General features: G+C 42.9%; 1 protein-coding gene across 1 annotated transcript in view; it reads right to left on the reverse strand.

Moving 5' to 3' along the window:
• Positions 1-25,913, reverse strand: part of MX2 (MX dynamin like GTPase 2) — a 43,729-nt gene that overhangs the window by 10,882 nt on the left and 6,934 nt on the right. Inside the window, exons 2-10 of the mRNA XM_007947319.1 lie at positions 18,961-19,195; positions 17,705-17,897; positions 16,605-16,736; positions 13,298-13,452; positions 8,430-8,568; positions 4,674-4,872; positions 4,018-4,096; positions 2,059-2,181; positions 741-882 (exon numbers count right to left, since the gene is read on the reverse strand). Coding sequence (XP_007945510.1) covers positions 741-882; positions 2,059-2,181; positions 4,018-4,096; positions 4,674-4,872; positions 8,430-8,568; positions 13,298-13,452; positions 16,605-16,736; positions 17,705-17,897; positions 18,961-19,195 — 1,397 coding nt within the window. The remainder of the gene's footprint in view (positions 1-740; positions 883-2,058; positions 2,182-4,017; positions 4,097-4,673; positions 4,873-8,429; positions 8,569-13,297; positions 13,453-16,604; positions 16,737-17,704; positions 17,898-18,960; positions 19,196-25,913) is intronic.

The following is a 25,913-nucleotide window of genomic DNA, read 5'->3' on the forward strand; positions in this document are numbered from 1 at the left end:
CAAACCTACCAGCGACTCCTCAGAAGGAAGATGGGGCAATCTACTTCCATAGTGATACTGCCTCGGAAACCCAAGGAGGGGTCGCTATGAGTTGGGTTCAACTTGACAGCAGTGAGTTAGAGAGTTAGCCACCATTGTTGCTATCCTTTTCCAAAATATTCCAATACCATTATCATAAACTCAATGCCCTGCAAACAAAAGCTTCTCCTTTCCCCCCTCCCTCCTATCCCTGGTAACCACTAAGAATCTTTGGTTTCTACATATATCGTTTTTGAGAAGAGGCTCTGATTCTGTAGGAAGGTGCTGTGAGGTTGGGTGACAGGTGTCAGCCATATCTAGAAGCAGAATCTTTGATGTGGTGAAAAAATGGGGAATTATTCACTACAGATTGTAAGCAAGCACAAGTAAGCCCATACTTACCTTGCATATTGAGTAATCAATCAACACTGCCCCTGCCATGGGTGCAGATGCCCCTCCGAGGCACCCATTATCTGAGGCCTGGAGCCTCCTGGGCTGCTCTGCACATCTCGCAGGTGGGAACTGGGTGACATTTATTCTCCAAACAAGGAAGTCTGAGGCAGGGGCATTGCCTCCTGTTGTGCTCCAGGGTGAAGGTCTCCACGAAGCAGTAAGAGTCTTCAGGAGCCGCAGACCATTGATTATCCATTTTATATGCACCAGAAGTAGCTTCCAATGGGAAGTAGGACACCACTTTTAGGGGAGCTATGCCCACGACTGACCTTTTTGGGTATTGGCTGCAAGGACGAGTTCCCAGGTTTTAAACTCCTTTCTGATTTTGTTATATAACCGTGTCTCATTCTCCTTTACAGCTTCTTCTCCTTCTATTAGCTTTTCAATGTCCCTATTGAACATCTTAATTTTCTGAAAACGAGATAAAGACATCAATCTGTTTTGTATTCATAGGAAAGATTTAGATCTTTGGTCAGCCCTTTGCAGTGAAGGCAACCAGAGGCTACAAGGAGCCCACCTACCCACTCACTCACTTCATCTTATAGATGAGGCACTCAGATGCTGGAGTGTAAGCTATGATTATGACACAATGCACTTCTCTCATGGACACTGTAGAGGACCACTGACCCAAGCCTGGTAACACGACGTTTTCTCTATATTAATAGGTCATGCCCTCGGAAGGTGCCTGACCTCTTTCACCCACCTAGGCATCTCTTCCTTCTAAACTGTGAAGGATGCCTGAACAGGGAGAGAGCTCCAGGCACTCCTTTCTCCCTCAGGTGGGTATTCTAAACCTGGGAGGCCTCTAGGAGTGCAGTTCCTCAAAGTAACCGCTAGAGGATGCTCACCATGGATGCTGGATTGGAGGGCGGTGGGAATCCTTAAGGTGGAGGGGGCCGGACCACCCAGCAGTGGAGGGAGGGTGGCGTGGGACTGGGTGGTAAGGGATGTAACTCTGGGAACTTCCTCCAAAGGTCAGCCCCCACAGCCAGACCCCCAGCCCTCGTAATCCCAGCGCCGCACGCCTTTACCTTCACTGGGGGACCTACCCTGAACTCAGCCACCCGGAGAGAGTAGTTAGGGATGGAGGAACTGCCTCCGCCCAGGAGGCGTGGTGTGTGGGCGGGCGGTGGAGTATATCCCTTCGAATGCAAGGAAGCCCAGAGCGAGGCGGAGAAACTGTGGCAGAACCCAGTACTTAAGACTTTCTGGAACTATGCCATTCAAGAAAAGGGTGAAATACAATGATTAGAAGAGCTAGGGCGCGAAAAGAAGAAGGAACAGAAGGTGGGACGGGTCATGACTGTAGAAGGAAGTCGGGGGCTGGAAAACGCTGAGAAAATTCTTGCTGTTCACCGCTTCCCCAGTCTCACGCCCTCCCCGCAGAAGATGCTCTTTTTTCAAAGAAGGCAGCGTTCTCCTGTTTCCTTTCTTCCAAATTAAAAAACAAAAAAAGAAATTTGAGAGAAAGAGAGAGGAGAGAGAGAGACAGAGACAGAGACAGAGACAGAGACAGAGAGAGAGAAAGAATGTGGTGACAGGGAAGCCAGTCTTGGAAATGTCCGAGTTTCATGTGGAAATCCTTACTTCAATCAGAAAGAACATTTTATCTGTTTCCTCGCTGGGGATGTCGGTTCCACACTGACGCAGCTCCTCTGTCGCCCTCTTGTGGCTATCCTTGATTTGATTTTCTAATAACGGTAGTGATTTCTGAAGGAAACAATAGCGAACAATTAAGACTGCAGCTTGAAGAACTGAACGGACAAATTTCTTACGTATACAGGTGGAAGCCTATTTAAAAGCATTTAAGGAGATCCAGAATTTCCACTATCGTGTAACACTTAAGATGGAAACCTGTTTAGGGACCCAAAGAAGGCTTTTACATCGACATTTTGCAGTGAATAGACGATTAACCCGTTGCTGTCGAGTCAGTTCCAACTCCTGACAACCCACGTGTGTGAGAGTAGAACTGTGCTCCATAAGGTTTTCAATGGCTGATTTTTCAGAAGTAGATCCAGGTCTTTTTTGCCATGTACCTCTGGATGGACTCAAACCTCCAACCTTTCCATTAGCAGCCAAATACAACAATTACTAGGAGCTCTGGTAGTGTAGTGCCTAAGGCACTTGACTGCTAACCAGAAGGCTGGCGGTTCAAACCCACCAGCCACTCCTCGGAAGGAAGATGGGGCAATCTACTACTGTAGTGATACTGTCTTGGAAGGGGTCGCTATGAGTGGGGTCCGACTAGACAGCACATAACAACAACAATTACTTGTTATCTACAGGTGGTCCCCAACTTAAGACACGGTTCCATTCCTACAACCCTGTCGTGAGTCAGTTCTAAGTTGAATACTTTGAGTTTTGGTGAGTTTTTTTTTAGTTTTCATTTCAAAACATTGCAGTATTTTGAACAATTTTGTAAATAGTAAAATTGAACATATGAGAGTGAAGAGGGAACATCTGTCAATGATAACATCAACAAATTACGTGCTTTGTGTATAGTATATATTACTAAGGAGCTCTGGTAGCATAGTGCCTAAAGCACTTGACTGCTAACGAGAAGACTGGCGGTTCAAACCCACAAACCACTCCTTGGAATGAAGATGGGTCAATCTACTTCCATAGTGATACTGCCTCGGAAAGCCAAGGAGGGGTCGCTATGAGTCAGGTCCGACTTGACGGCACATAACAACAATAACATATATTACTAACAATAAAATGTACAAAAAAACCTGGGATGGTAGTAAGTGAGGTTCATTGTAACTTGAATTTGCTTTTGGGAAAATGCTGCCCTGTTGGTCTTTACTGGCCTGTCTATTCCACACGATGGCAATGAAGTGTTTTTTTTGTTTTTTTTTTTAATTGTTTGGCTGAAAGCTGGTCCTTGGAGGTGGGTGCAGTTCCAGGCTTGAAGGGTGTTGTGGTGCAATACATTACTTGGTATGGCCCTTCCAGCCCAGAAGACTGGGTGGAACTACGTAAATAAGAGGTGCTTTGTGGCCTACTTTGAGGATTGGATAGCTTGTTAGTGATGTAAATAAGGTCCATGGCACGCTTGTTGGGGTGGGACCATGGAAAGAAGGTATATGGAACCCTAAGGTGGGGATTGGCCAGTTTTGTCATTCCATTAGGCTTAAAAATGAGTCCTCCCAGAGACAGAAAGGGGGGATCTCACCACCAGCAAGAAAAAGTGGTCAGGAGTGGAGCATGTCCTTGGATCTGATATCCCTGTGCTGGATCTCCTTGGCAGAGATGGCAGAGAGATGGCAGCAGCAGAAGCAGGAGATTGGCATGAGACAGAGTGGCAAGCTTGCCTGCCCACGGAGTGAGAAAGCTGAGTGCCATTGGGCAGAAGGCTTGCTGGCATTATCCTCATCTCACGTAGCCTTGCTCTGCTAACCTTCCCGCAAACCACTTGGTATTTTAGAATTTGCTTGTTTGTTGGCTTGCTTGGGCAGTATAGTATTTGTCTTATCCAACACATAACTAAGTGAGTTACTTGGCAGCTGCATTTTTTATAACTCACCACCCAACCCAATGTCTCACTTTGATGTGCATGATAAGTTCAGTGGTCAGTCTTCCAGCCAGACAGGGCACCGAGGCTTTTCCTTCCTCCAGAAGAACTCTGAAATAGGACAGGACAGAGCACACATGAGTTCTGGAAGAATGCTGTGCCATCATTTTCCAGTACAGGGCTTTGTAGGTGACTAGGTGAGCTCAGTGCCCCCAATCCCCTAGCAGCAGGTTTTAATGTACAGCATCTGTGATAGGAGACACAGGTTTCTGAAAGCTGAGAGACCTCTTTCTAGTCTTGCTCCCATTCACTGTTTATTAGACTTTATTGTCCTTTTCTGTAAAATGGGAAGAAGCTTACCTGCATTATGTAACTCTTAAAACTTTATAGCACTCAAATCAGAAAGCAAGTGAAAACATTTTGGGAAACCAAAGTGGTCTCTATGCATGGAATTATGCAATACAATTTTGAGTCATCATCATCATTAAAACCCTAGAAAAAATACCTTCTTTAAATTTCTTTAAGTAACCCAAGACATTTAGTAAAAAAATTAAATACAAGGGTAGAGCATGTTCCATCTTATAATTTTTTTTTTTAATAGACAATTTGGTTATAATCCTGGTCAATTCTAGTAGGTGGGGACAGCTTCCAGGGAATCCAACTCCAAGCTCCTTCTATAGAGTCTCACCTGAAATTTGGATGTCTTTGAAAGAAGTTTATTTCTCTCTTGGTCGCCTCTGCTAAGTTCAAGTTGTCCATGATCTCCTGTTGGTCCCGACACCTCACAATCATGTAGCCCTTCTTGAGGTAGTAGGTGAGGTTTTGTACCATGTTCAGGACACTTTTCTCATCACCTTTGTCCACTAGATCTGGTTTGGTGAGGATCCCTGTGAGATGAGTGGAAAAGAGCAGCACACAGGCCAGTTTTCCCCTTTCTCCTAAAGGTAGTTGGAACCTGCTAGATTAAGAGCCCTTTCTTTGTCCAGGACCACCACCAAGGCCTCCCACAACCTTGATTCCCTAGTGCCTAGCCACCTTCCATTCATTCTGTCGTCAACCCTCTTATTTGTGATTTTTTTTTTTTTAAATTCACGTACCCTTCACTCACGATTCAAGATTTGCCTTGTATAATTTATTTAGCAGATGTTTCTTAGGTGTATGCTTTGTGCTCATACAAGGGCACCATTCTCAGAACAGACTAGATCCAGCCACCATTTTCTTGAGAACACCATGTTACAGATTGAATTGTGTCCCCTGAAAATATGTGTTGAGAGCTTAACCCCTGTACCTATTGCTGTGTTTGGAAATAATATTTCTTATGTTAACAAGGTCATACCAGAATATAGTGGGCCCTAAACCTAATCACTTCTGAGTTATACAAAGAGCAGAATGGACATAGAGACACACAGGAGAAAGATAAACACCATATCCAGGACCCCTGTCCAGAAGCAAAGGAATGTTAAGGATTGCTGGCAGTTACTAAAACCAACCAACCAACTAACCAAAAAAATGAAACTCACTGCTGTCGAGTCAGATCCCACTCATAGTGACCCCTCCTTGGGTTTCTGAGGCGGTATCACTACAGAAGTAGATTGCCCAACCTTCCTTCCAAGGAAGGTTGGTGGGTTTGAACAACCAACCTTCAGGTTAGCAGTCAAATGCCTTAGGCACTATTCCACCAGAGCTCTTTACTAGAAGCTGAAATAGACAGCAGTTACTAGAAGCTGAAATAGACAAGAAGGGATCTTCCTCTAGGGCCACACACTGAATTTGAACTTTTAGTCTCCTGTATTGTGAGCAGATAAGCTTCTTTTCTTTAAGGCCACCCACTTGTGGTATTTTTCTTAAGGCAGCATAGGTAACTAAGACACTCCCTTGCTATTGTTTCCTGTCACAGACTCACTCTGTCGCCCTCTGTGGGTACCTCCTCTGGTAGTCTTCTTTTGACCTTCCTCTCCTGCCTCACACCTTTCTACATGCATTGGATGAGATGCTTTGAATTCTGAGCCTTTATTTTTCTTTCTGTTCTTTGAGTGTAAAATTGCTGGCACATTTTTCCCATTTGTTTATATTGGAAACCTGAAAGTAATCATCTGCTATTTTGTTTTAACTTGTGGCTAAGCCTGGACATCTGGTCTACCATTTCCTGACCCTTTCCTGATGCCTCAGTTAAGTAGTGTCTTGTCTTTCTTTCATTCTTTCTTTGTCTCTCTCTCTCTCTGCTTTAATCTTTCCTTTACCAAAAGTTGTCATTCATTTAAAAGCATATCTTTATCCTCACTAATAAGGTTTGTATGAGCACATCTCTAGGTGTTACCCACAGAGCCAAGACGAATCTGAATCTAACTTTGAACATTCCACTGGGAAATGAGAGGAAGGAGGGAAGATAGGCAGCTGAGAAAGCCCTTCCCCTGGAACCAGTGAAAACCAAATCATTGTATTTATTTGGAGAAAAGGTAGTGGTATAATAAAAATTGGGGTTTGTAATTAGGACTCACCCCAGCTAGGGAGAGAGAGACTTCTCATACTCATACATAATACATCATACTCATATCCACATTCATCCTCTCTATTTAAGTACCCTGGTTTGAAATAAAAGATTCAAATTGGGAAATGCACATGCCTCAGTCTGTAGTACCAGCTCATAAGCATCCTTTTATTCTTCAGCTTAATACTAGGCCACAGAGAAGGGCATTGCTATCAACTTTTAGATGCTTTTTTTTTTTTTTTTTCTCTCTTTTTAAATTAATTTGTCCACGTACTTAACAAATACTTAATTAAACACACCACTGTGGTTGCTGGTGTTCTGGTTACCTAGTAGCGCTCTGACAAGAATATACCACAAGTGGGATGGCTTGAACAAACAGGAGTTTATTCTCTCAGTTTGGAGGCTTTAAGTTTGAGTTCAAAGTGCTAGACTCTAGGGGCTGTGTGGAAGCCCCTTGACCTTGGGCTTCAGCTCTGCCTCTTGCTCCCGGCCCACTGAAGCTAGAGGCATCTCTTCTCTCAGGCAGGTACTGGCTGCTGAGGCTAACAAGCCCAAGGTCAACAAATAAAATGGCACAGTCCTGATATTACCAAACCACATGGCAGGCCATTAACTCAAGTCCATTGTAAATCTCAAGGTAGTCAGAGCATGGGAGGCTGCTGAACAACAAGACAGCTACATTCAGGGTCCATGTGTGCCATAAACTAGAGACCATTCTCAAAGGTGTTTCTTATATACGGGAAGTGGACCACATATCAAAAGGCAGCTGCTCAGCTGCTCACAGTAGATTCCACCATGGAGTTGATTACCAGTCTCATCCTGAGAGTACTATATCCAGCTGCCCAGCCACTCAACCACGCCCAGCCAAGTTGACAGGGAAATTAACCACCACAGCTGGGGAGTTGGCAGTGAATGAGACTGCAAAGCCTCTGGTCCCATGAGTATTACCTCCCCCACTCTAGTGGGAAGAAGCTGGGTAAATTAACCTAGTAATAAGTAAGAAACAGAGACATATATCTGATATTGATAAGTGTTATATAGAGAATTAACATGCGGTGATGTGCTAGCCAACAAAGGTAGGCAGAGATAGATGGTGTAACTGTAGGTTGGTGGACAGAGAAGGCCTCCCTTGGAAAGCAACATGAGGGCTGAGATCTGAGATTGGAGGCAACCCAATGAGTTTAGGGAAGATCCTTCCAGGCCCTTAGCTGGGAGTGAGCTGGCATGGCTGAGTCTCATTGGAGAGTAGTAGGCAATGGAGACAGTGATGGGAATCATGGTAACAGAAGCAAGCAGGGGCTAGATCTTCTAGAACTTCACAGTCTGGGTAAAGGAATCTGGGATATACATACATGAAGATGTTATACATTCAGATGAGATCATACTATAGTAGGGTGAGTCTTAATTGAATCTAAGTAGTGTCCTTTTAAGAGAGGAGAAAAAACAAAGAGAGACAGAGGGAAAATGGAGGCAGAGATTGGAGTGATGTCTCTACAAATCAAAGAACTCTAAGGATTGTCAGTAGCCATCAGCAGGCAGAAGAGAGACATAGAATAGAAGCTTCCTTAGAGCCCTCAAAAAGAATTAGCAAGGTTAACATTTTGGTTTTGGAGTTGGCCTCCAGAGCTGTGTGATGATAGTTTCTGTTCTTATAAGCTACCCAGTTTGTGGCACTTTCTTATAACAGCCCAAGGTAACTAATGCAAGGGGTTAGAAAGAGGAGGATGAAGGATTCCCGGATTCTGACAACAAACTGAACCCTGACTGTGAATTAAGAAGACACATGTGTGGTGCATGTGTGCCTCCAGAGTCCACGGCTACTTCTCCACAGAACAAGCACATAAATAACAGCACAGGAAGGGGGGTACCACAACAGTGCTGTACTCCAAGGTCTAAATATATGAGGAGTCTCTCTCTTTCTTTCTATCTTCTGGAAGCTTAATCCCTTTTTCTTACCTATGGTTCTGTCTCCATCAGGGTCCACTTCCTTAGCCATGGTGAGTGCCTCCGTGGTCGCAATATCCACGTTACAGGGCACCACCACCAAGTTGATCGTCTGCTGTCTTTGGATGTATTTCTTGATGAGTGACTTGATCTGATGCAAGAGTATCACATATAGGAAGATCACATTATAGTCATCTGGGAACACAACTAGGCATGTGTGATGTTTAAAAAACAATATGGTCCCAGGGGTCCCAGAGGGTGTCCTATACATCTGTGCTTTTTCTTGGCTTATCCCCTTCTTCTGGAACTTCTGTCCCCACACACCCTGTCCCATTGTTACTGATCTCCTATGTATCATTCAAAGCCCATCTCTGATATTTGTTCTTTCTTGAAGACTCAAATTCCTATGGCCAGGCATGACCTCTCCTTCCTCTCTAGATCTCCCCATGATGCTTCATAGAATCTTTTGTCTCTATGTATTTGCCTATTTTAGACATTTCATGTAAGCTTCAGTAAGCCAGCCCAGGACCAGCAGAAGGTGGGTGTTTGCATACATGGAGCATCCCAGGGGCAGGCTGGGTAAGCAGGCAGGACAGGGGAAACCAGGAAATGAGTGGAACCATTTGGAACAACCAAGGGAGACAAACTTGTCTGTCAGTTTGTCATACTATGGTGGCTTAAGGGTTGCTGTGAGGCTGGAGGCTGTGCCACCAGTGTTTCAAATGTCAGTAGGGTTACCCATGGTGGACAGGTTTCAGTGGAGCTTCCAGACTAAGACAGACTCAGAAGAAGTAAGAGGCCATCCACCTCTCAAAGAGTTGGCCAGTGGAAACCTTATGAGTAGCAGTGAAACACTCTCTGATATGTTACTGGAAAACTTTATGAATAGCCCTGAAACATTGTGTGATATTGTGCTGGAAGATGAGCCTTTCAGGTTGGAAGGCACTCAAAATACAACTGGAAAAGAGCTGCATCCTCAGAGTAGAAACCAAACCAAACTCACTGCCATTGAGTCAGATCTGACTCACAGCGAGCCTTCCTTGGGTTTCCGAGGCAATAACACTATGGAAGTAAATTGCCCAACCTTCCTTCCGAGGAGTGGCTGATGGAGTTGAACCGCCAGCCTTCTGTTTAGCAGTCAAATGCCTTAGGCACTACACCACCAGTAGAGCTGACCTTAATGATAGGGATAGAATAAAGCTTTTGGGACCTCCATTTGCTGATGTGGCATGTCAAGCACCCATCAATAATCAGAACATGTGATGTATGAAATATGAAACTAGGAAAATTAGAAGTTTTCAAAACTTAAATGGAACCCATAAAGATCATTATCCTAGGCATTGTTGTTGTTGATGCTATGTGCTATCAAGATGGACCTGACTTATAGCTGCCCCTCTTTGGGTTTCTGAGGCAGTATCACTATGGAAGTAGATTGCCCCCTCTTTCTTCCAAGGAGTGGCTGGTGGATTTGAACCGTCAGCCTTCTGGTTAGCAGTCAAGTGCCTTAGGTACTACACTACCAGAGCTCCCATCCTAGGCATTAGTAAGCTGAAATGGACCAGTTTTGGCCATTTTGAATCAGGTGATCATATGATCTACTGTGCCCAAAATGAAAAATTGAAGAAGAATGGCATGGTATTCATTGTAACAAAGAGTGTATCAAGATCTATCCTGAAGTACAATGCTGTCAGTGATAGGATAATATCCATACACTTACAAGGAAGACCAGTTAATACTACTATTATTCAAATCTATGCACCAACTACCAAAGCCAAAGGTGAGGAAATTGAAGATTTTTACCAACTTCTGCGATCTGAAATTGACCGACCATGCAATCAAGATGTGCTGATTATCACTGGTGACCGGAATGCAAAAGTTGGAAACAAAGAAGAATCACCAGTAGTTGGAAAATATGGCTATTTGGTGATAGAAATAACGCTGGAGATTGCATGATAGACTTTTGTAAGACCAATGACTTATTCATTGCAAATACCTTTTTTCAACAACATAAGTGATGGCTCTACATGTGGACTTCACCAGATGCAATACACAGGAATCAGATTGACTACATTTGTGGCAAGAGACAATGGAGAAGTTCAATATCTTTGGCCAAAACAAGGCCAGGAGCTGGGGGAATAGACCATCAACTGCTCATATACAAGCTGAAGTTGAAGACAATTAAAACAAGTACATGAGCGCCAAAATATGACCTTGGTAACATCTCTCCTGATTTTAGAGACCCTTTAAAGAATAGATTTGATGTATTGAACACCAGTGACCGAAAACCAGAGGAATTGTGAGATGACATCAAGAACATCATCTATCAAGAAAGCAAGAGGTCATTAAAAAGACAAGAAAGGAAGAAAAGACAAAAATAGATGTCAGAAGAGACTCTGAAACTTGCCCTTGAACAGAGAGTAGCTAAAGCAAATGGAAGAATCAACAAGATAAAAGAGCTGAACAGAAGATTTCAAAGAGCAACTTGAGAAGACTAAGTCAATTATAATGAAATGTGCAAAGATATGGAGTTGGAAAACCAAAAGAGAAGAACATGCCAGACATTTCTCAAGCTGAAAGAAATGAGGAAAAAAAAATTAAGCATTGAGTTGCAGTATTAAAAGACTGCATGGGCAATATGTTGAATGATGTAGGAATTATCAAAAGAAGATGGATGGAATACAGAGTCATTATGCCAAAAAGAATTGGTAGATGACCATCCATTTCAAGGGGTGGCATATGATCAAGAACCAATGATACTGAAGGAAAAAGTTTAAGCTGCACTCAAGGAACTGGAGAAAAACAGGCTCCAGGAATTGACAGAATATCCATTGAGATGTTTCAACAAATGGGTGGTGCTCTGGAGGCACACACTTGGTTATGCCAAGAGATTTGGAAGACAGCCACCTGGCCAACTGACTGGAAGAGATTCATATTTGTACCCATAAAGAAAGGTGATCCCACAGAATGTGGCAATTATTGAACAATATCATTGATATCATTGTTGTTGTTAAGTGCCATCTAGTCGGACTCGACTCATAGTGATCCCTCCTTGGGTTTCCAAGGCAGTATCACTACAGAAGTAGATTGCCCCATCTTCCTTCCGAAGAGTGGCTGGTGGGTTTGAACTGCCAGCCTTCTGGTTAACAGTCAAGTACCTTGGGCACTAAGCTACCAGAGCTCCCACTGATATCATATGCAAGTAAAATCTTACTGAAGATAATTCAAAAAACGGTCGCAGCAGTATATTGACATAGAACTTCCAGAAATGCAAGCTGGATTCAGAAGGGGATGTGGAGCAAGAGGTATCAAAGCTGATGTCAGATGGATCTTGGCTGAAAGCAAAGAATACCAGAAAGATGTTTACTTGTGTTTTATTGACTATGCAAAGACATTTGATTATGTGTTATTTGGTATGATTTGGTAGGTTATTGGATCTGGGAATGCTCAAAAAATTTTCCCATATAAATTAATGGTAATTTTTTCTTTGCTTTACTTTATACCAGTTCTGGTGGCATAGTGCCTAAGGCATTTGAATGCTAACCAGAAGGCTGGCAGTTCAAACCCACCAGCCACTCCTCAGAAGGAAGGTTGGGCAATCTACATCCATAGATGCAACCTGGGCAGGGCCAAGGTTTGCCTCTGGGAAGACTCAAAGATGGTGACGAGTTTGAGAAAAGACTCACATGCAAACAACAAAGCCAGAAAGGCACACAAGGTGAGGAAGTTTTGCCTCTTTGATTGAGGAATCCCCAAAACAGTTTGGGATTCAAGAGCAAGGGTCAAAGTTCTGGGAAACTGGGAGGAGGCTATTCCTTCTCACAAAGAACTGGGGTATTTCCAACTATAACTTCCTTGTTATTAGAGATTTGGAGCCTTTCAGCCTTTTGGATGGGGCATGACAGTGAGGGTGTCAGGGCTAAGAGGTACTGGATGCCAGCAACTGAAGAAAAATGGCCTCCAGGACAGAGGAGATGAGCCTTGGAAGGCGGGTAGAGAAGGAATGGAGAGAGAGGGAGGTATCTGGAATGGATTTCCAGGGCTGCTCTTGACCCTGATTCCTCTTCTCCTTTAGCAATCTTATCCTCATTCCTTCCCTCCACCCCCCAGCCTCTTACAACCACAAACTAGGGCACTTTCCCCTTTTCCTCAACAATTCCTAGCTGTATCTATCCTCTCCTGAAGTTTGCTCTAGAAAACATACTTTTCCTTCTCCTCTTGAAGGTAGTCCTTAAGTTGGGGAAGGTCAGATAGGAAGGTGAACACATAATTTGGTCAAAAGCATTAAAGTAAAAATTAAAATTTATAAAAGCTGACCAAGAAGTCAGTTAGTTGAGAAGACTATTTCGTCAAAAATGAATAAACCCATTGGCATGGAGTCAATTCCAACTCATAGCAATCCTATAGGACAGAGTAGAACTGCCCCATAGGGTTTCCAAAGCTGAAATCTTTACAGAAGCATACTGCCACATTTTTCTCCTGTGGAGTGGCTGTTGGATTCAAACTACTGACCTTTTACCTTTTGGTTAGCAGCTAAGTCCTTAACTACTGTGTCACAAGGGCTCCTCTGAAAATGAATAGTTGCAAAACAAAACAAAACAAACCAGTTGCCTGCTATTGAGCAATTTGAGGTTGACTGACTCATGAAGACCCTATGGTGGCATGTCTCACTGGGTACACTTTACTTGTTTACATGACCTACAAGCTCAAATTAGAAACTCAGTATGAAGCCTCTGCTCTGAGTAGTCCTGACCCAGACCCCCTCCAATCACTTGGAGCAAAGGCTGAGAGAGGTGCCCATGAGTCCTTAGGGCTCCAAGCAGTGACTTCCAATGTTCCCTTAACTTCAGCTTAGCCTGTTCTCAAGTTCCAGAAAGGCTCACCTGCAGTCCAATGTCCAGAGGCTGATTTCCCACAGCCATCCTAGTGATGCCAGGAAGATCAATGAGGGTCAGGTCCGGAACTTCCAGGGAAGTGATCTCCAAATTAATGAGCTCCTGGCTAATGCCCACACCATGCCCAGCAATGGCATTCTGGGCTATGGAGGCCAGGATAGGAGAAACCCAGAGTCAGAGAGGAAACAAACTCAAAAAACCGTACTCACTGCCATTGAGTCACTTCCGACTCATAGCAACCCCCATTGGTTTGCCAAGGCTGTAAATCTTTATGGAAGTAGATCGCTCAGTCTTCCTTCCATGGAGCAGCTGGTGGGTTTGAACTACTGACCTTCCAGTTAGCAGTCAAGTTCCTTATCCACTACACCACCAGAGCTCCTTAGAGAGAAAATAATTGTTATTTAAGATAAGTGGTTAATATTTTCAGGGTACATTTTGTAGAAGACTACAGAGTCATCTTGGAGGCTACCAAGTTGGCTGTTTAGTGTGTAAGTAGTCTGCACACACACCACACATACTCTCAAAAAGAACAGAAGAAATCATACCCATATGTTAACAGTGGGATTATTAATGGGTTCTACTTTTGTTTTGGTAGCTCTGGTAGCATAGTGCCTAAGGAACTTGACTGCTAACCAGAAGGCTGGTGGTTCAAACCTACCAGCTACTCCTCGGAAGGAAGATGGGGCAATCTACTTCCGTAGTGATACTGCCTCAGAAACCCAAGGAGAGGTCACTATGAGTCGGGTCTGACTTGATGGCATATAACAACAACAACTTTTCTTTTTATGTTTTTCAATATTTTCTAATGGGTGTTCTACTGGTTTTAAAATGTGTCCACACATTCTTTAATAGCCCGTCCTCCAAAAGATGGAAACTTATTCCTCTCCCCTTCAGTGTCTACTGGATATAAGGATTTGCTTCTAACAGAGTGTCCTTGAAGTGATAGATTGTGACTAAGTCATAATAGATATCATGACCTCCTCCTTGCTTTCTGTTGGATGGCTTCTTCTAGGGGAAGCTACCTGTCACATCATGAGGACTCTCGAGTTGTCATATGGAGAATCATAAACTATGCATATATAGGGGCAAGATGTCACTATTTTGGAAGGGATCCTCTGTGTGGGCCAGGAGGATACACTGAGTCCTGCAGTAGACTGAACATAAAATAATGTATGGTCTACTGTCAAACATTTGGATAGTTTCCAGTGTGGCACTATTATGATAGTGCTGCTATGAACATTCTAGCATCTGTCTTTTGGTAAACATTTGTTTGAGTGTATACCAAAGAAAGGGGTGGCTGGGCCAGAGGGTGTGCATGTCTTCTGCTTTCATAGATATTGCCAAACAGCTTTCCATATTGGTTGCACCCATTCACTCTCATACCAGTAGGGGATAGAAGTTCTAGCCTGCTTTTCTAAAGATGTCTTGGCTTTAGTTTGGTCATTTTTCACCTGTACATGGAACCTTTCCTAAGCTCACATCCAGGGTGTGCCAGTGCTCTGTTAGGCTCAGGTCACTGGGTGCATGCTGCCTGCCTGGCCTGTTCCCACGGAGCTCACACTTAGAGAGGATCAGAAGTGCCACAAGATGTGTTGGTGGCTCCAGGATAGGGATAAGATAGGTGTCGTGGGCATGCAGGGGTGCAGATCTTTGAAAATTGGAAGCTAGGAGACTGCCCAATTTAGGGCCTCAGTCCTTCATGTGTGAGGGGTGAGAACTAGAATTGAGGGCAGGATATCTCTATTTTGGAAGGAATCCCTCAGGCAAGCCATTTGAAGCTTGCAGACATGGGATTCTTGGGGAAGCACCAAGCCTAGGAAGTCGTCCAAAGGCCCCATGTTCTTGTATTCAGTTTATAATTTAATAATGCAATAAATAAATAAATAAATAAATAAACCGGTCTCCATAGAACACGGAGTTCATTGCTATGGAGATTCTTATACGTTAAGGGTTATGTTTTTGCCTCTCCTGGCTGAGATCAGGCTCCCAGGTGGTACAAATGGTTTGCACTCAACTACTAACCAAAAGGTTCGTGGTTCAAACCCACCCAGCAATGCTATGGAAGAAGGACCTAGTGGTCTGCTTTTGAAAACAGCCAAGAAAATCCTATGGAGGAGTTCTACTGTGTCATATGATTTTGAAGTGAGTTGGAATTGACCCTATGGCAACAGGTTTATTTATTTATTTATTTAAACCAAGACCAGAAAGGGCAGTGAAAGCAGAGGGGCAGGGGCCTGGTAGGAGGGATGAGCAAGTGACCACCAGAGGGTGGGAGCACTATGGGAGAGAAGTGAATGTAGTTTCCAGGAGCAATTGACCTTTTTTTTTTTTCTTTTTTTTAAAATTCTGCAGTTTCCTATTATTAATCTTAAACCTTGGTAAACTTTGCTCAGCAGCAAAGTGTTAGCTGTACTTCAGAAATTAAGGGTGAGTGGTGCCCATGTTTGTGGGGAGCTGCCTGGAGATGGAGCCACAAGGCCACAATTAGAGCAGTGAGACAGAAAGACAAGTGATGACCAGGATAGTTGGGTCTGGCCCAGGATTAGGGTTAAGGCCTATCCAGGGAGGCTTCCTGGAGGAAGGGGCATTAAACTAAGACCCCAAAGGATGAGTAGGAATCAGGCATGTGAAGAGGAGGAGGAATTATGCAAGGCACAGAGAGTAGCATGTGGAAAAACCTAGAAGGCAGAGGATCACATTCTTTGTGGAACTGAAATCCGTCTGCATGTTGGACTCTGGAGCTGGGAACGGAGGGTGGAGAGGATGTGGATGAGGTTCTGGGGGTGGGGACCAGACTTTACCCTGAGGTGGGGTAGCATGTGAAGACTTCAGTTGGGAGCTGACTTTGTGAGGGTTGAATTGGACAAGGATCTGGAGGGGCAGTGAATGTGACCCAGACTGAGCAGTGATGTTCGGCTGAAAAAACAAAAACTAAACCAGTTGCCATTGAGTTGACTCCAACTCATGGTGACTCCATGTGTGTCAGAGCAGAACTGTACTTCATAGGGTTTTCAATGGCTGATTTTACAGAAGTAGATCATGAGGCCTTTCTTTCAAGGCACCTCTGGACTTGAACCACCAACTTTTAAGGTAGCAGGTGAGTGTATTAACTGTACCACTCAGGCATTTTGCCATGCAAGAAGTGCAGATATTTTGGAGGTTGAGCCACATTCCCCACCCTCTCCCATGATCTCCACCAGGGGAAGAATGCAATGAAGAGAGGTAGAAGGAGCTGGGGGACAGGATAGGAAGCCAGCCACAAAATAGAGCCAGGAGAGATCTGCAGGAGCCCTACCTTCGTAAATAGCCTGCTCCACCTTTGTGGGGTCCCGCAGCTGGAATTCCATGTTTTGATAACTGATTTTTCCTCTCCACCCATTCTTACATGTTTTCAGTTTCAGCACCAGTGGACACCTGGTGACAATACCTGAGAGAGAATTTCCCAAACATTGTAAATGTCATGTTAAAAAGTGTCACAGGTGCCTTTTACTTTTACCTCCCAGGACTTCTCCACTGTCCCCACAGGATGTGTCTGCACTTCCTGGTCCTGTCTAGGGCCCTTGGTAACTGCAGGAGGGTCTGGATTGGGCAGGTGAGCATAAGGCTCGGGGACCAACTGTGGTTCTTGGGAAGCCTTTGCTGCTGTTGCAAGTGTTCCACATGAGGAGTTGTCGCTGGTCGCCTCTCTGCTGGTCATGAACAGTGGTCTCTACCACGCTTTCTGTAGTGATTTATGCTGATGTTGAAGCCCTGATGCACTTCAGAGCCCTCAGCGCCCCTGGGGCACAGGACCTGCATTGTGTAGGGGTGCCACTTTGGGAAGTGGAGCAAATGGAAATATGCAACAGGAGACCTGCCTAAGTGTATCTAACACCCACACACCCTGCACTCTGGATTGAAGGAGGTGGGGCTAGAAATCCCAAAGAAGGGGTCTAAGGGTATGATAAAAGTGATATATGTGGAAGCACCCAGCAGGGAGGTAGGGACCATCTCACTGGCCTAGTGCCCCAGGAGTTCTTTGGTTTTGGATCATCAAGATACAGCTTTTTGTGAAGCCAGAGTCCTGGGGTGGTTCAAACTAGTGCATTAACCGTTTGCACCCCAGGGATTCCACGCTCTTATAAAGACCACTACAAAGAAATAACAAAGTCACTACTAGGACCTTGACTGGCACAGGGAGTGGTGGGTTGCTTAGATGTGAATAGTGAATAAGAAAACAGAAGTCAGAGAAGGACATCCAGGTCCCTCCTGGTCACCCCTTGTACTCCTGATCATAAGCCACCTAGGACATTGAGGAGGTGCCCTCTTGGGCTCCCTCCCTGGGACTAGTATCTGAAGCTGGTTGTTATCCAAAAGATAGTTTGATGCCACTTGCTATCGAGCAGAGTTGCTTACCATTGCCCCTGGGCAGGGAGACACCTGTCAGAGCTTCTAGTACTGAACTCTTGCCTGAGTTCTGGTCTCCAATGACAGCAATGGCAGGCAGCGCCAGGTCCTGCTCCACGCCCAGGGCCCTCAGAGAGTCGATGAGGTCGATGTAGGGGCGCACCTTCTCCTCATACTGGCTGCTCAGGCAGCTCTTGACTGCCTGCGGAAGGCAGACAAACCTCACCACCCTAGTTTCAGGTTCATTGGTTTTTTCCCAGAGGTTCCCGTCCTTGTTGGGAACTGTTGGCAGAATATGCACATCTATGCATTTTAGGTGGAGCAAACAGTTAAGCATTTGACTTCTTACCAAAAGGTTGGCAGTTTCAACTCACCCAGAGGAGCCTTGGAAGAAAGGCCTAGCAATCTATTCCCAAAAGGTCACAGCCTTGACCCTATGGAGCGCAATTCTACTCTGACACACATGGGGTCTTGATGAGTTGGAATAGACTCAATGGAATTTTTTTTTTTTTGGATGTTGTATTGCAGACCAGGGCTGGGGAGAAATGGATCAGGATATGCCTTAAGGGAGGGCCTGTGTTCTGTTCATACTGGGGGTGTCCTCGGGAGAAGGAAGTATGTGGCTGGGGTGGAGAAGGAAGTGTCTCCCAGAGGAGGGGCTGGAGGTGCATCTTTGCTTCTGGAGCAAGAACTGGGAGAAGGCACCAAGAGGTGGCTGGGTTGTCAGAAGAGGCACCGGACCCTGGGCTTGAAGAATTGGGAGAGGATGGAGAGTGGATGGTACATTGGCTTTGGTGACAGCAGGTATAAAGCTAAAGGAAAAGCTTTCAGGAAAGAGCCCCAGAATGTGTTTTGGGAAGATGGTGTGTTGTACACCCTCGCAACTCTTACCCACACTCCCTGATCAGAAGCCTTGGGTCTAGAACATTCCCTGATAATGGAGGTTGGGAACTGAGCCTCCCTCTGACCTGGTTTCCTTCCTGGCAATCCTGGGCCTTGGCACAACAACATGGAACCCTGGTCCCAGGTCTCAGAGGTGAGTGCTGCTGCAGAGACTGTGTGTGCTCCTGGTATTTGTTGGAAATGACCAGGAGAGCTGTATTTGTTGGAAATGACCAGGAGAGCTGGCGGACAGAGCTGTGCATCAAGGTTGGGTCCATTTGCTGGCTTTATCATCTTGGTGGGCTGACCCTACAGCTACTCACTGGTGCTTATCTGGTTGGTGGCTAGAACATGTCCTTCTTGAACACCTCCATGTGACTAACCTTTGCTTTTGGCTGGCTCTTGTTCTCTCCTAATTGCATGCTGGCGAACTGTTGGTTCAACTCCATTGAGGTGAAGAGCACCGTGAGGTCTCCTTGCTGGTTTTGAGGAAAGATCTTTTGTTTTGGTTCTGTGCCAAATGATGGCTGTGGATGTTGTTGTAGGAAATTCATTTCTTTTTTGAGATGATGTTGGGAAGATAATGGATTTTGCTTCCTGTATGGCCAAGACTTATGACTTAGGCATTAACTACTGCCCAACGATGGTGGGTGCTTTCCCTATTGCTCTGTGCTTCCAATCTCATGGAGACCTCTGCAAAGACCTGAAATGGGAGAGCATCCTAAAGGTCACCAAGAAGTCCTTTCCCAGGCTCCATGTTTGCCACCCAGCTCTTGATTCAACCCAATATGACCTAAACCTGCCCACACATAGGAGAAACCAGTAGCCTAGCACAGGTATCCATATCTATAGGAGTGTCTCTTGGCAACAAACAGACCACAAGTGAGGATCTCTGTGTGGTGTGAGGGCTTGGGGAAAAGGGGCCATTTTGAGATACAGAAGGCATCATGCATGGGCGAGAAGAAACCAACTTCATAGAATTCACATCGGGACAGAGACACAGTGTGGACATATCTGGAGGGAATCAGGGTGAGCAGAATATGTGCTGGATCTGGGAGAGGAAAGTACAGGGAAACAGGCAAGGTTGCCAGTGGCACAGGCACCAGCAGAATGAGGAGGGAGCTGGAGAAGGGGGATAAAACAACTCACCACTAGTGAATACTAGTCATTTGGGTTGAGGGCCCACATAAAAGTGAAGATATGTGGGGTGATTGTTGGAGATGCTGGACTCTGGGCAGTCCTCGATTGAGTCTGGGCAAGAGCTGGGTAATCAGCTGAGTGCACCATTATAGCACTGGGCTTACACTAGTGAATTGTGGCTGGAGAGATATTTCTCCTCTACCAAGCATACCTTTCCAGTTACTAGGAGTGAACTCTCTTCATGTCCCCCCCCCAATCCAGGGACTAGAAGTTCATACCTGGTCACCCCCAACTCACCTGGTTCCTCAGCAGCCTAACTACCAGTCTCAATGTACTGCAAGCAGGCAGAGCCAGTATCTGCAGCTCTGTATCCACGAGCCTGTGTCATTGACAGGTCTTAGTGCCACAGAACACAAGATATGCAACACTGCTGCCTCCTGGAACACCCGGCGCCCTTCTGGGAATGTGCAGCTGATTATCCAGCCCCCTGCTACCTCCACAGGCACGTGCTCTTCATATCATGCCACAGCCACCTGCTGGCAGTGCTGCCAGCTGACCATAATTAACCAGCCCTTACTCCTTTTTAAATTATTTTTTTCTTTTTATATTTTGCCTTTTCCTTTTTCCTCCTTTTCTTCTTTTTCATTTCTTCCTCTTCTTTTATTTTCACCAATCTTTCTTTTCATTCACACCTTTTTATTATTTTAGTATTATTTTATTATTTTTCTCTCTGCCCCATCCAGTGGGAGGAGAACATTAATTCCCCACTAGTCAGACATATATGCTACACCTACCACCTCCCACTTCACCCAATGGGCAAGCACCACTACCTGCTCCTGCATTTCTGCATTAATGACAGATGGTGGACAACACATGCTCTTCCCCTCTGCACCTCCTCTTCTTAACCAACAGAGACCCCAGTCTGCAAAGCTAGCAACCAAAGAAGCATGACTGCTCTATCTGCCCAAATGTACTGAAACAAAGCCAAACAAAAAACCAGGAAGAAACAAATCAACACAAGATCAACAAATGAAAACCACAACCCCAAAATGTCTTTGGGACAGCAGACAACCTCAATTCAAACAAAGAAACAAGACAATATAGCACAAGCAGATAACCAAAATAAACAACTAGAAAACTCCCTGAGGAAGAATAGGTAATAGAATTACCTGATAAGGAATTCAAAGATATATATATCTTCCAAGAGCTCAAGGAAATGACAAATAAAATTAAGGAAACTACAGACAATATCCTAGAAGAATTCAGGGACACAATACAAGAGCAAAATGGCAAAACAAATAGACAAATAGAAATCATACAAAAACAGCTATTAGAAATCCAGAAAATTAATACAAAAGTTACAGAGATAGATAATACTTTGGAAGGACAAAAGAGTAGAATTGGGAGCAACTGAAGAACAGATTAAAACAATCAAACAAACAAAAAACACTGAGCTCTGGTGGCATAGTGGGAGCTCTAGTGGTGTAGCACCTAAAACATCTGACTGCTAACCAGAAGGCTAGTGGTTCAAGACCACTAGCCACTCCTAGGAAGGAAGATTGGGCAATCTACTTCTGTAAAGATACTGCCTTGGAAGCCCAAGAAGGGGTCACTATGAGTCAAATCAACTCGACGACAGTGAGTTTTTTAGAGTTTGTCATTGAAGTCATTCCAACTTAGTAACTTCCATTGGGTTTCCAAGGCTGTAAATCTTTCTGGAAGTAAATTCCCCCATCTTCCTCCCAAAGGGCAGCTGGTGGGTTTGAACCACTCACTTTCTGGTTAGCAGCCAAATGCCTTATCCACCATGCCACCAGAGCTCCTTGAAGAACAAATTGCCAACTAGAAAACAAATCCTTTGACATTAGTTTGTATAAGGAAAAATCATTAAAAAGAATGAAGAAAAATGAAGAAAGCCTAAGAATCATGTTGGATCATATTCAGAGAAATAATCTATGTGTGATTGTAATTCCAGAACTAAAACAAAGTCACTGTTACTGAATCAATTTTGACTGATAGCAACTCTATCGGATGGAGTAGAAATGTCCCATAGGGTTTTCAAGGCTGTAGATCTTTATGGAAGCAGATGGCCTCATCTTTCTTCGAGAACAGGAGGAAGAAAAGAAAAGAAAAGGGGGTGGGGGGAAGCAGGAAAAATTGTTGAAGACTTGCTAGCAGAAAACTTCCCCAATAACATGAAAGATGAAATGATATCCATCCAAGAAGCTCCATGAACCCCATACAAGATAGACCCTAAAAGAAAGTGACCAAGACATCATAATAAAACTTTCCAAAACCAATAATGGAGGAAGAATCTTGAGAGCAGTTCAGGAAAAATGAAAAGTTACCTAAATAGGGCAACCAGTAAGATTAAGCTCTGATTTCTAAGCAGGAACCATACAGGCAAGAAAGCAATGGAATGACATATATAAAACATGGAAAGAAAAAAAAAAAATGTCAACCAAGAATTATATATCCAGCAAAACTGTCCCTCAAATATAATGGTGAAATTAGGACATTTCCTGATAAACAGAAATTAAGGAATTTGAAAAAGCCAGACCAACTTTCAAGAAATGCTAAAGGTAGTCCTTTGCACAGAAAACCAACAATGAAAGACAACAACCCAAGATTAAGACACATAAGAACATCACCCAGAAACCAACCAACAAAAAGAATTCCCAAAATTAATATAAGCTTACAAGACTGAATATAGAGAACTAGAGGTGTCAACCTGTACATGACAACAACTACAAAGCAAGAAGAGAAGATAAATGGTATAATTACAGAACTTCCAAATGGAGAGGAAGTCAGGGCAATACCAATATAGAGTAGACTGTTTCGAACTTAAATCAAAACCAAACAAACCTCACTGCTATAAAGCCAGATCTGACTCATAGCGACCCCTCCTTGAGTTTCTGAGGCAGTATCGCTATGGAAGTAGACTGCCCAGTCTTCCTTCCGAGGACTTTCAAACTTAGGAAGATAAAAATTAACTACAAGTTAACCACAGAGAAAATGGATAAGCCTTTTAACCAAAATGAGAAAGAAGAAAATCACAAGGACTTAGTAAACACAACATCAACACCAATGAAGAAAATGAAAAGAAAGTCCAATAAAAAAATGAACTCAGCACAGAAAAATATTTGGAACAAAGAAACCATCAACATCACAATAAAAAACATAAAAGAATGACAACAGTAAATTAATACACATAATTAATTACATTGAATATGAATTAATTAAATGCATGAGATAAGAGCAAGAGAGTGGCAGAATGGATAAGAAAACAAGATCCATCAATATGCCACCTACAAGAGACTCACCTTAGAGACAAAGATAAAAAATTAAAAATCAAAGGAGAGGGGAAAAAAATCAAGCTAATGGTAACCAAAAAAGATCTGGAATGGTAATTTTAATTTCTGATAAAATAGACTTCAAGGTGAAAACCAGCCTAAAGAACAAGGAAGGACATTATATAATGATAAAAGGGTCAATCCAGCAAGAGGACATTGCCATAATAAATATTCATGCATCCAATTAAAGGGCTCCAAAATATGTAAAGCAAACATTAACAGAATTGAAAAGAGAAATTGACAATTCCATAATAGTACAAGAAACTTTATCATATCCCTTTCAATGAAGAACAGGACAATTAGAAAAGAACTCATCAAAGATACGGAAGATCTCAACAATATTATCAACCAATTTGATCTCATGGACATAGACAGAATCCTCTACCCAACAAAAAAGCAATACACATTCTTTTCCAGTGCACATGGGTCATTCTCCAGAATAGCCCATATATTAGGTCACAAAGCAAACATCAATAATTTTTTTTTCTGCTTGCAGGCCCAGTGACTCACTCTTTCAAGATGTTTGGCTGTGGTTAAGAACTTACTGTAACTTTGTCCTGTTAGCTCTATTATGATCTATGGACATTCTTATAGCAAATATAAATACTTATGTAGAAATATAATCTGTCAAACTTCTATATAGTCATGGTTATATTCCCTTTTGCCTAGGCATGCCTGATCATTTAGCCTGTTAACCTATGTATTCACCTATAAATTAACATTTGTTACTGCTGATTATGCAGTATTGCATTGTAAAAGTGTTTACCCTTGTTATCTGTATCTCTTATGCACCTCTCCCTGTCTTCCTTTTCCTTAGTGTTATTGTGTTGGTCACTTGATTTTGGTATACTGTCTTTCCCTTAATCCAAATCAATACTTGTCTCTTACCTGTTTAGCAGTTTTCCCTCCCTTTCTTGGTAACCAACAAAGAAAGTTTCCTTCCATACATAAACTTTTCCTTGACTATTTGAAATAGTGGACTAATACAATATTTGTCCTTCTGTGATTGACTTATTTCTCTAAGAATAATGTCGTCCATGTTCATCCACATTACAAGGTGTTTTGTGGATTCTTCTTCATGCTTTACTGTTGCATAGAATTCTGTTGTGTGTAAGTACCATAGTTTGATTATCCATTCATCCATTGATGGGTACTTAGACTGTTTCCATCTCTTTGCTGCTGTGAATAGTGCTGCAATGAACATGGGTGTGCATATATCTATTCATGTCCTGTTTCTCACTTCTTTCAGATATATAACTTGTAACAAGATTGCTGGATGAAATGGTATTTCCATTTCCAGCTTTTTAAGGAAGTACCATTCTGTTTTCCACAGTGCTTATAGTATTATTTTACAGTCCCTCCAGCAGTGTATGAGAGTCCCAATCTCTGCATATCCTAGCCAGCATTTGTTGTTTTCTGCCTTGTTGAACTTTGCTATTATTGCTGGGGTGAGATGATATCTCATTGTTGTTTTAACCTGTATCTTTCTAATGGCATCCCTCTAATTCAAGCTTGTTGGCTGCCTGAATATCTTCTTTGGTGAAGTATCTATTCACTTCCTCTGCCCACTTTTGAAGTGGATTGTTTGTCTTTTTGATGTTGAGGTATTGGAGTTTTCTATAAATTTTAGAGATAAGTCCCTTGTTAGATATGTTATTGCCAAATATTTTTTCCCAATCTATATGTCCTCTTTTTACTCTTTTGGAGAAAACTTTTGATTCATATAAATATTTAATTTTTAAGAAGGTCTTGGTCAATTAGTTTATCTTCTGCCATTTGTGAATTTTTAGTTATGTTTGATAGTCCACTAAAGCCATATATCAGGGCCCCTACATTTGCCCCTATTTTTTCTTTGATGAACTTTATTCTTTTAGATTTTACATTTAAAACTTTATTCCATCTTGAGTTAACTTTGTATATGGTACAAGATGTGAATCTTGTTTCATTTTTCTGCAAATGGATATCCAGTTATGTCAGTATGATTTATTAAAGAGATTTTCTCTTCCTCATTTAATGGATTTTGGCCCTTTCTCAAAGATCAGTTGACCATAGGTGGATGGATCTGTTTCTGAGTTCTCAATTCTGTTCCACTGGTCTATATGTCTGTCATTGTAAGCCTCCATAAATTTTAAAATACTGAAATTCTACAAAGCTTCTTCTCAGATCACAATGCTATAAAATTAGAAATTAATAAGAAGAAGATTGGAGGAAGGAAAGGGAATCACATGCTTGGAAACTGAATAACACCCAGTTCAAGAACTACTGGATAATAGAAGAAATAAAATACAAAATCAAAATATTCCTAGAAACAAATGAGAAAAAAACACAATATATCAAAACCTTTGGGACACACTGAAAGCTGTATTCAGAGGTCAATTTACAGCAATAAATGCACACAGCAAAAAAAGAAGAAAAAAAATCAATACCTTAATGCAACAACTCCAACAATTAGAAAAAGAGCAACCAAAAAAAGCCTACAGTCTCTAGAAGAAAGGATATAACAAAAATTAGAGCAAAATAAATGAAACAGAAAATAGGAAAACAATAGATAGGATCAACAAGACAGGATGTTGGTTTTTCAAAAAGATTGACAAAATTGACAAACCACTGACAAATTTAACTAAGGGAAAGAAAGAGAAGATATAAATAACGTGAATAAGAAATGAAATCAGCAATATCACAACAGAGCCAATTGAAATAAAAAAGAATACCAGAGTACTATGAAGTATTTAAGGAGCTCTGGTAGCATAGTGCTTAAGGCACTTGACTGCTAACCAGAAGGCTGGTGGTTCAAACCCACCAGCCACTCCTAAGAAGGAAGGTTGGGCAATCTACTTCCATAG

Source organism: Orycteropus afer, unplaced genomic scaffold (assembly GCF_000298275.1).
Source record: "Orycteropus afer afer isolate SDZICR_OR568_19922 unplaced genomic scaffold, OryAfe1.0 scaffold00179, whole genome shotgun sequence".
Classification (NCBI taxonomy): domain Eukaryota; kingdom Metazoa; phylum Chordata; class Mammalia; order Tubulidentata; family Orycteropodidae; genus Orycteropus; species Orycteropus afer.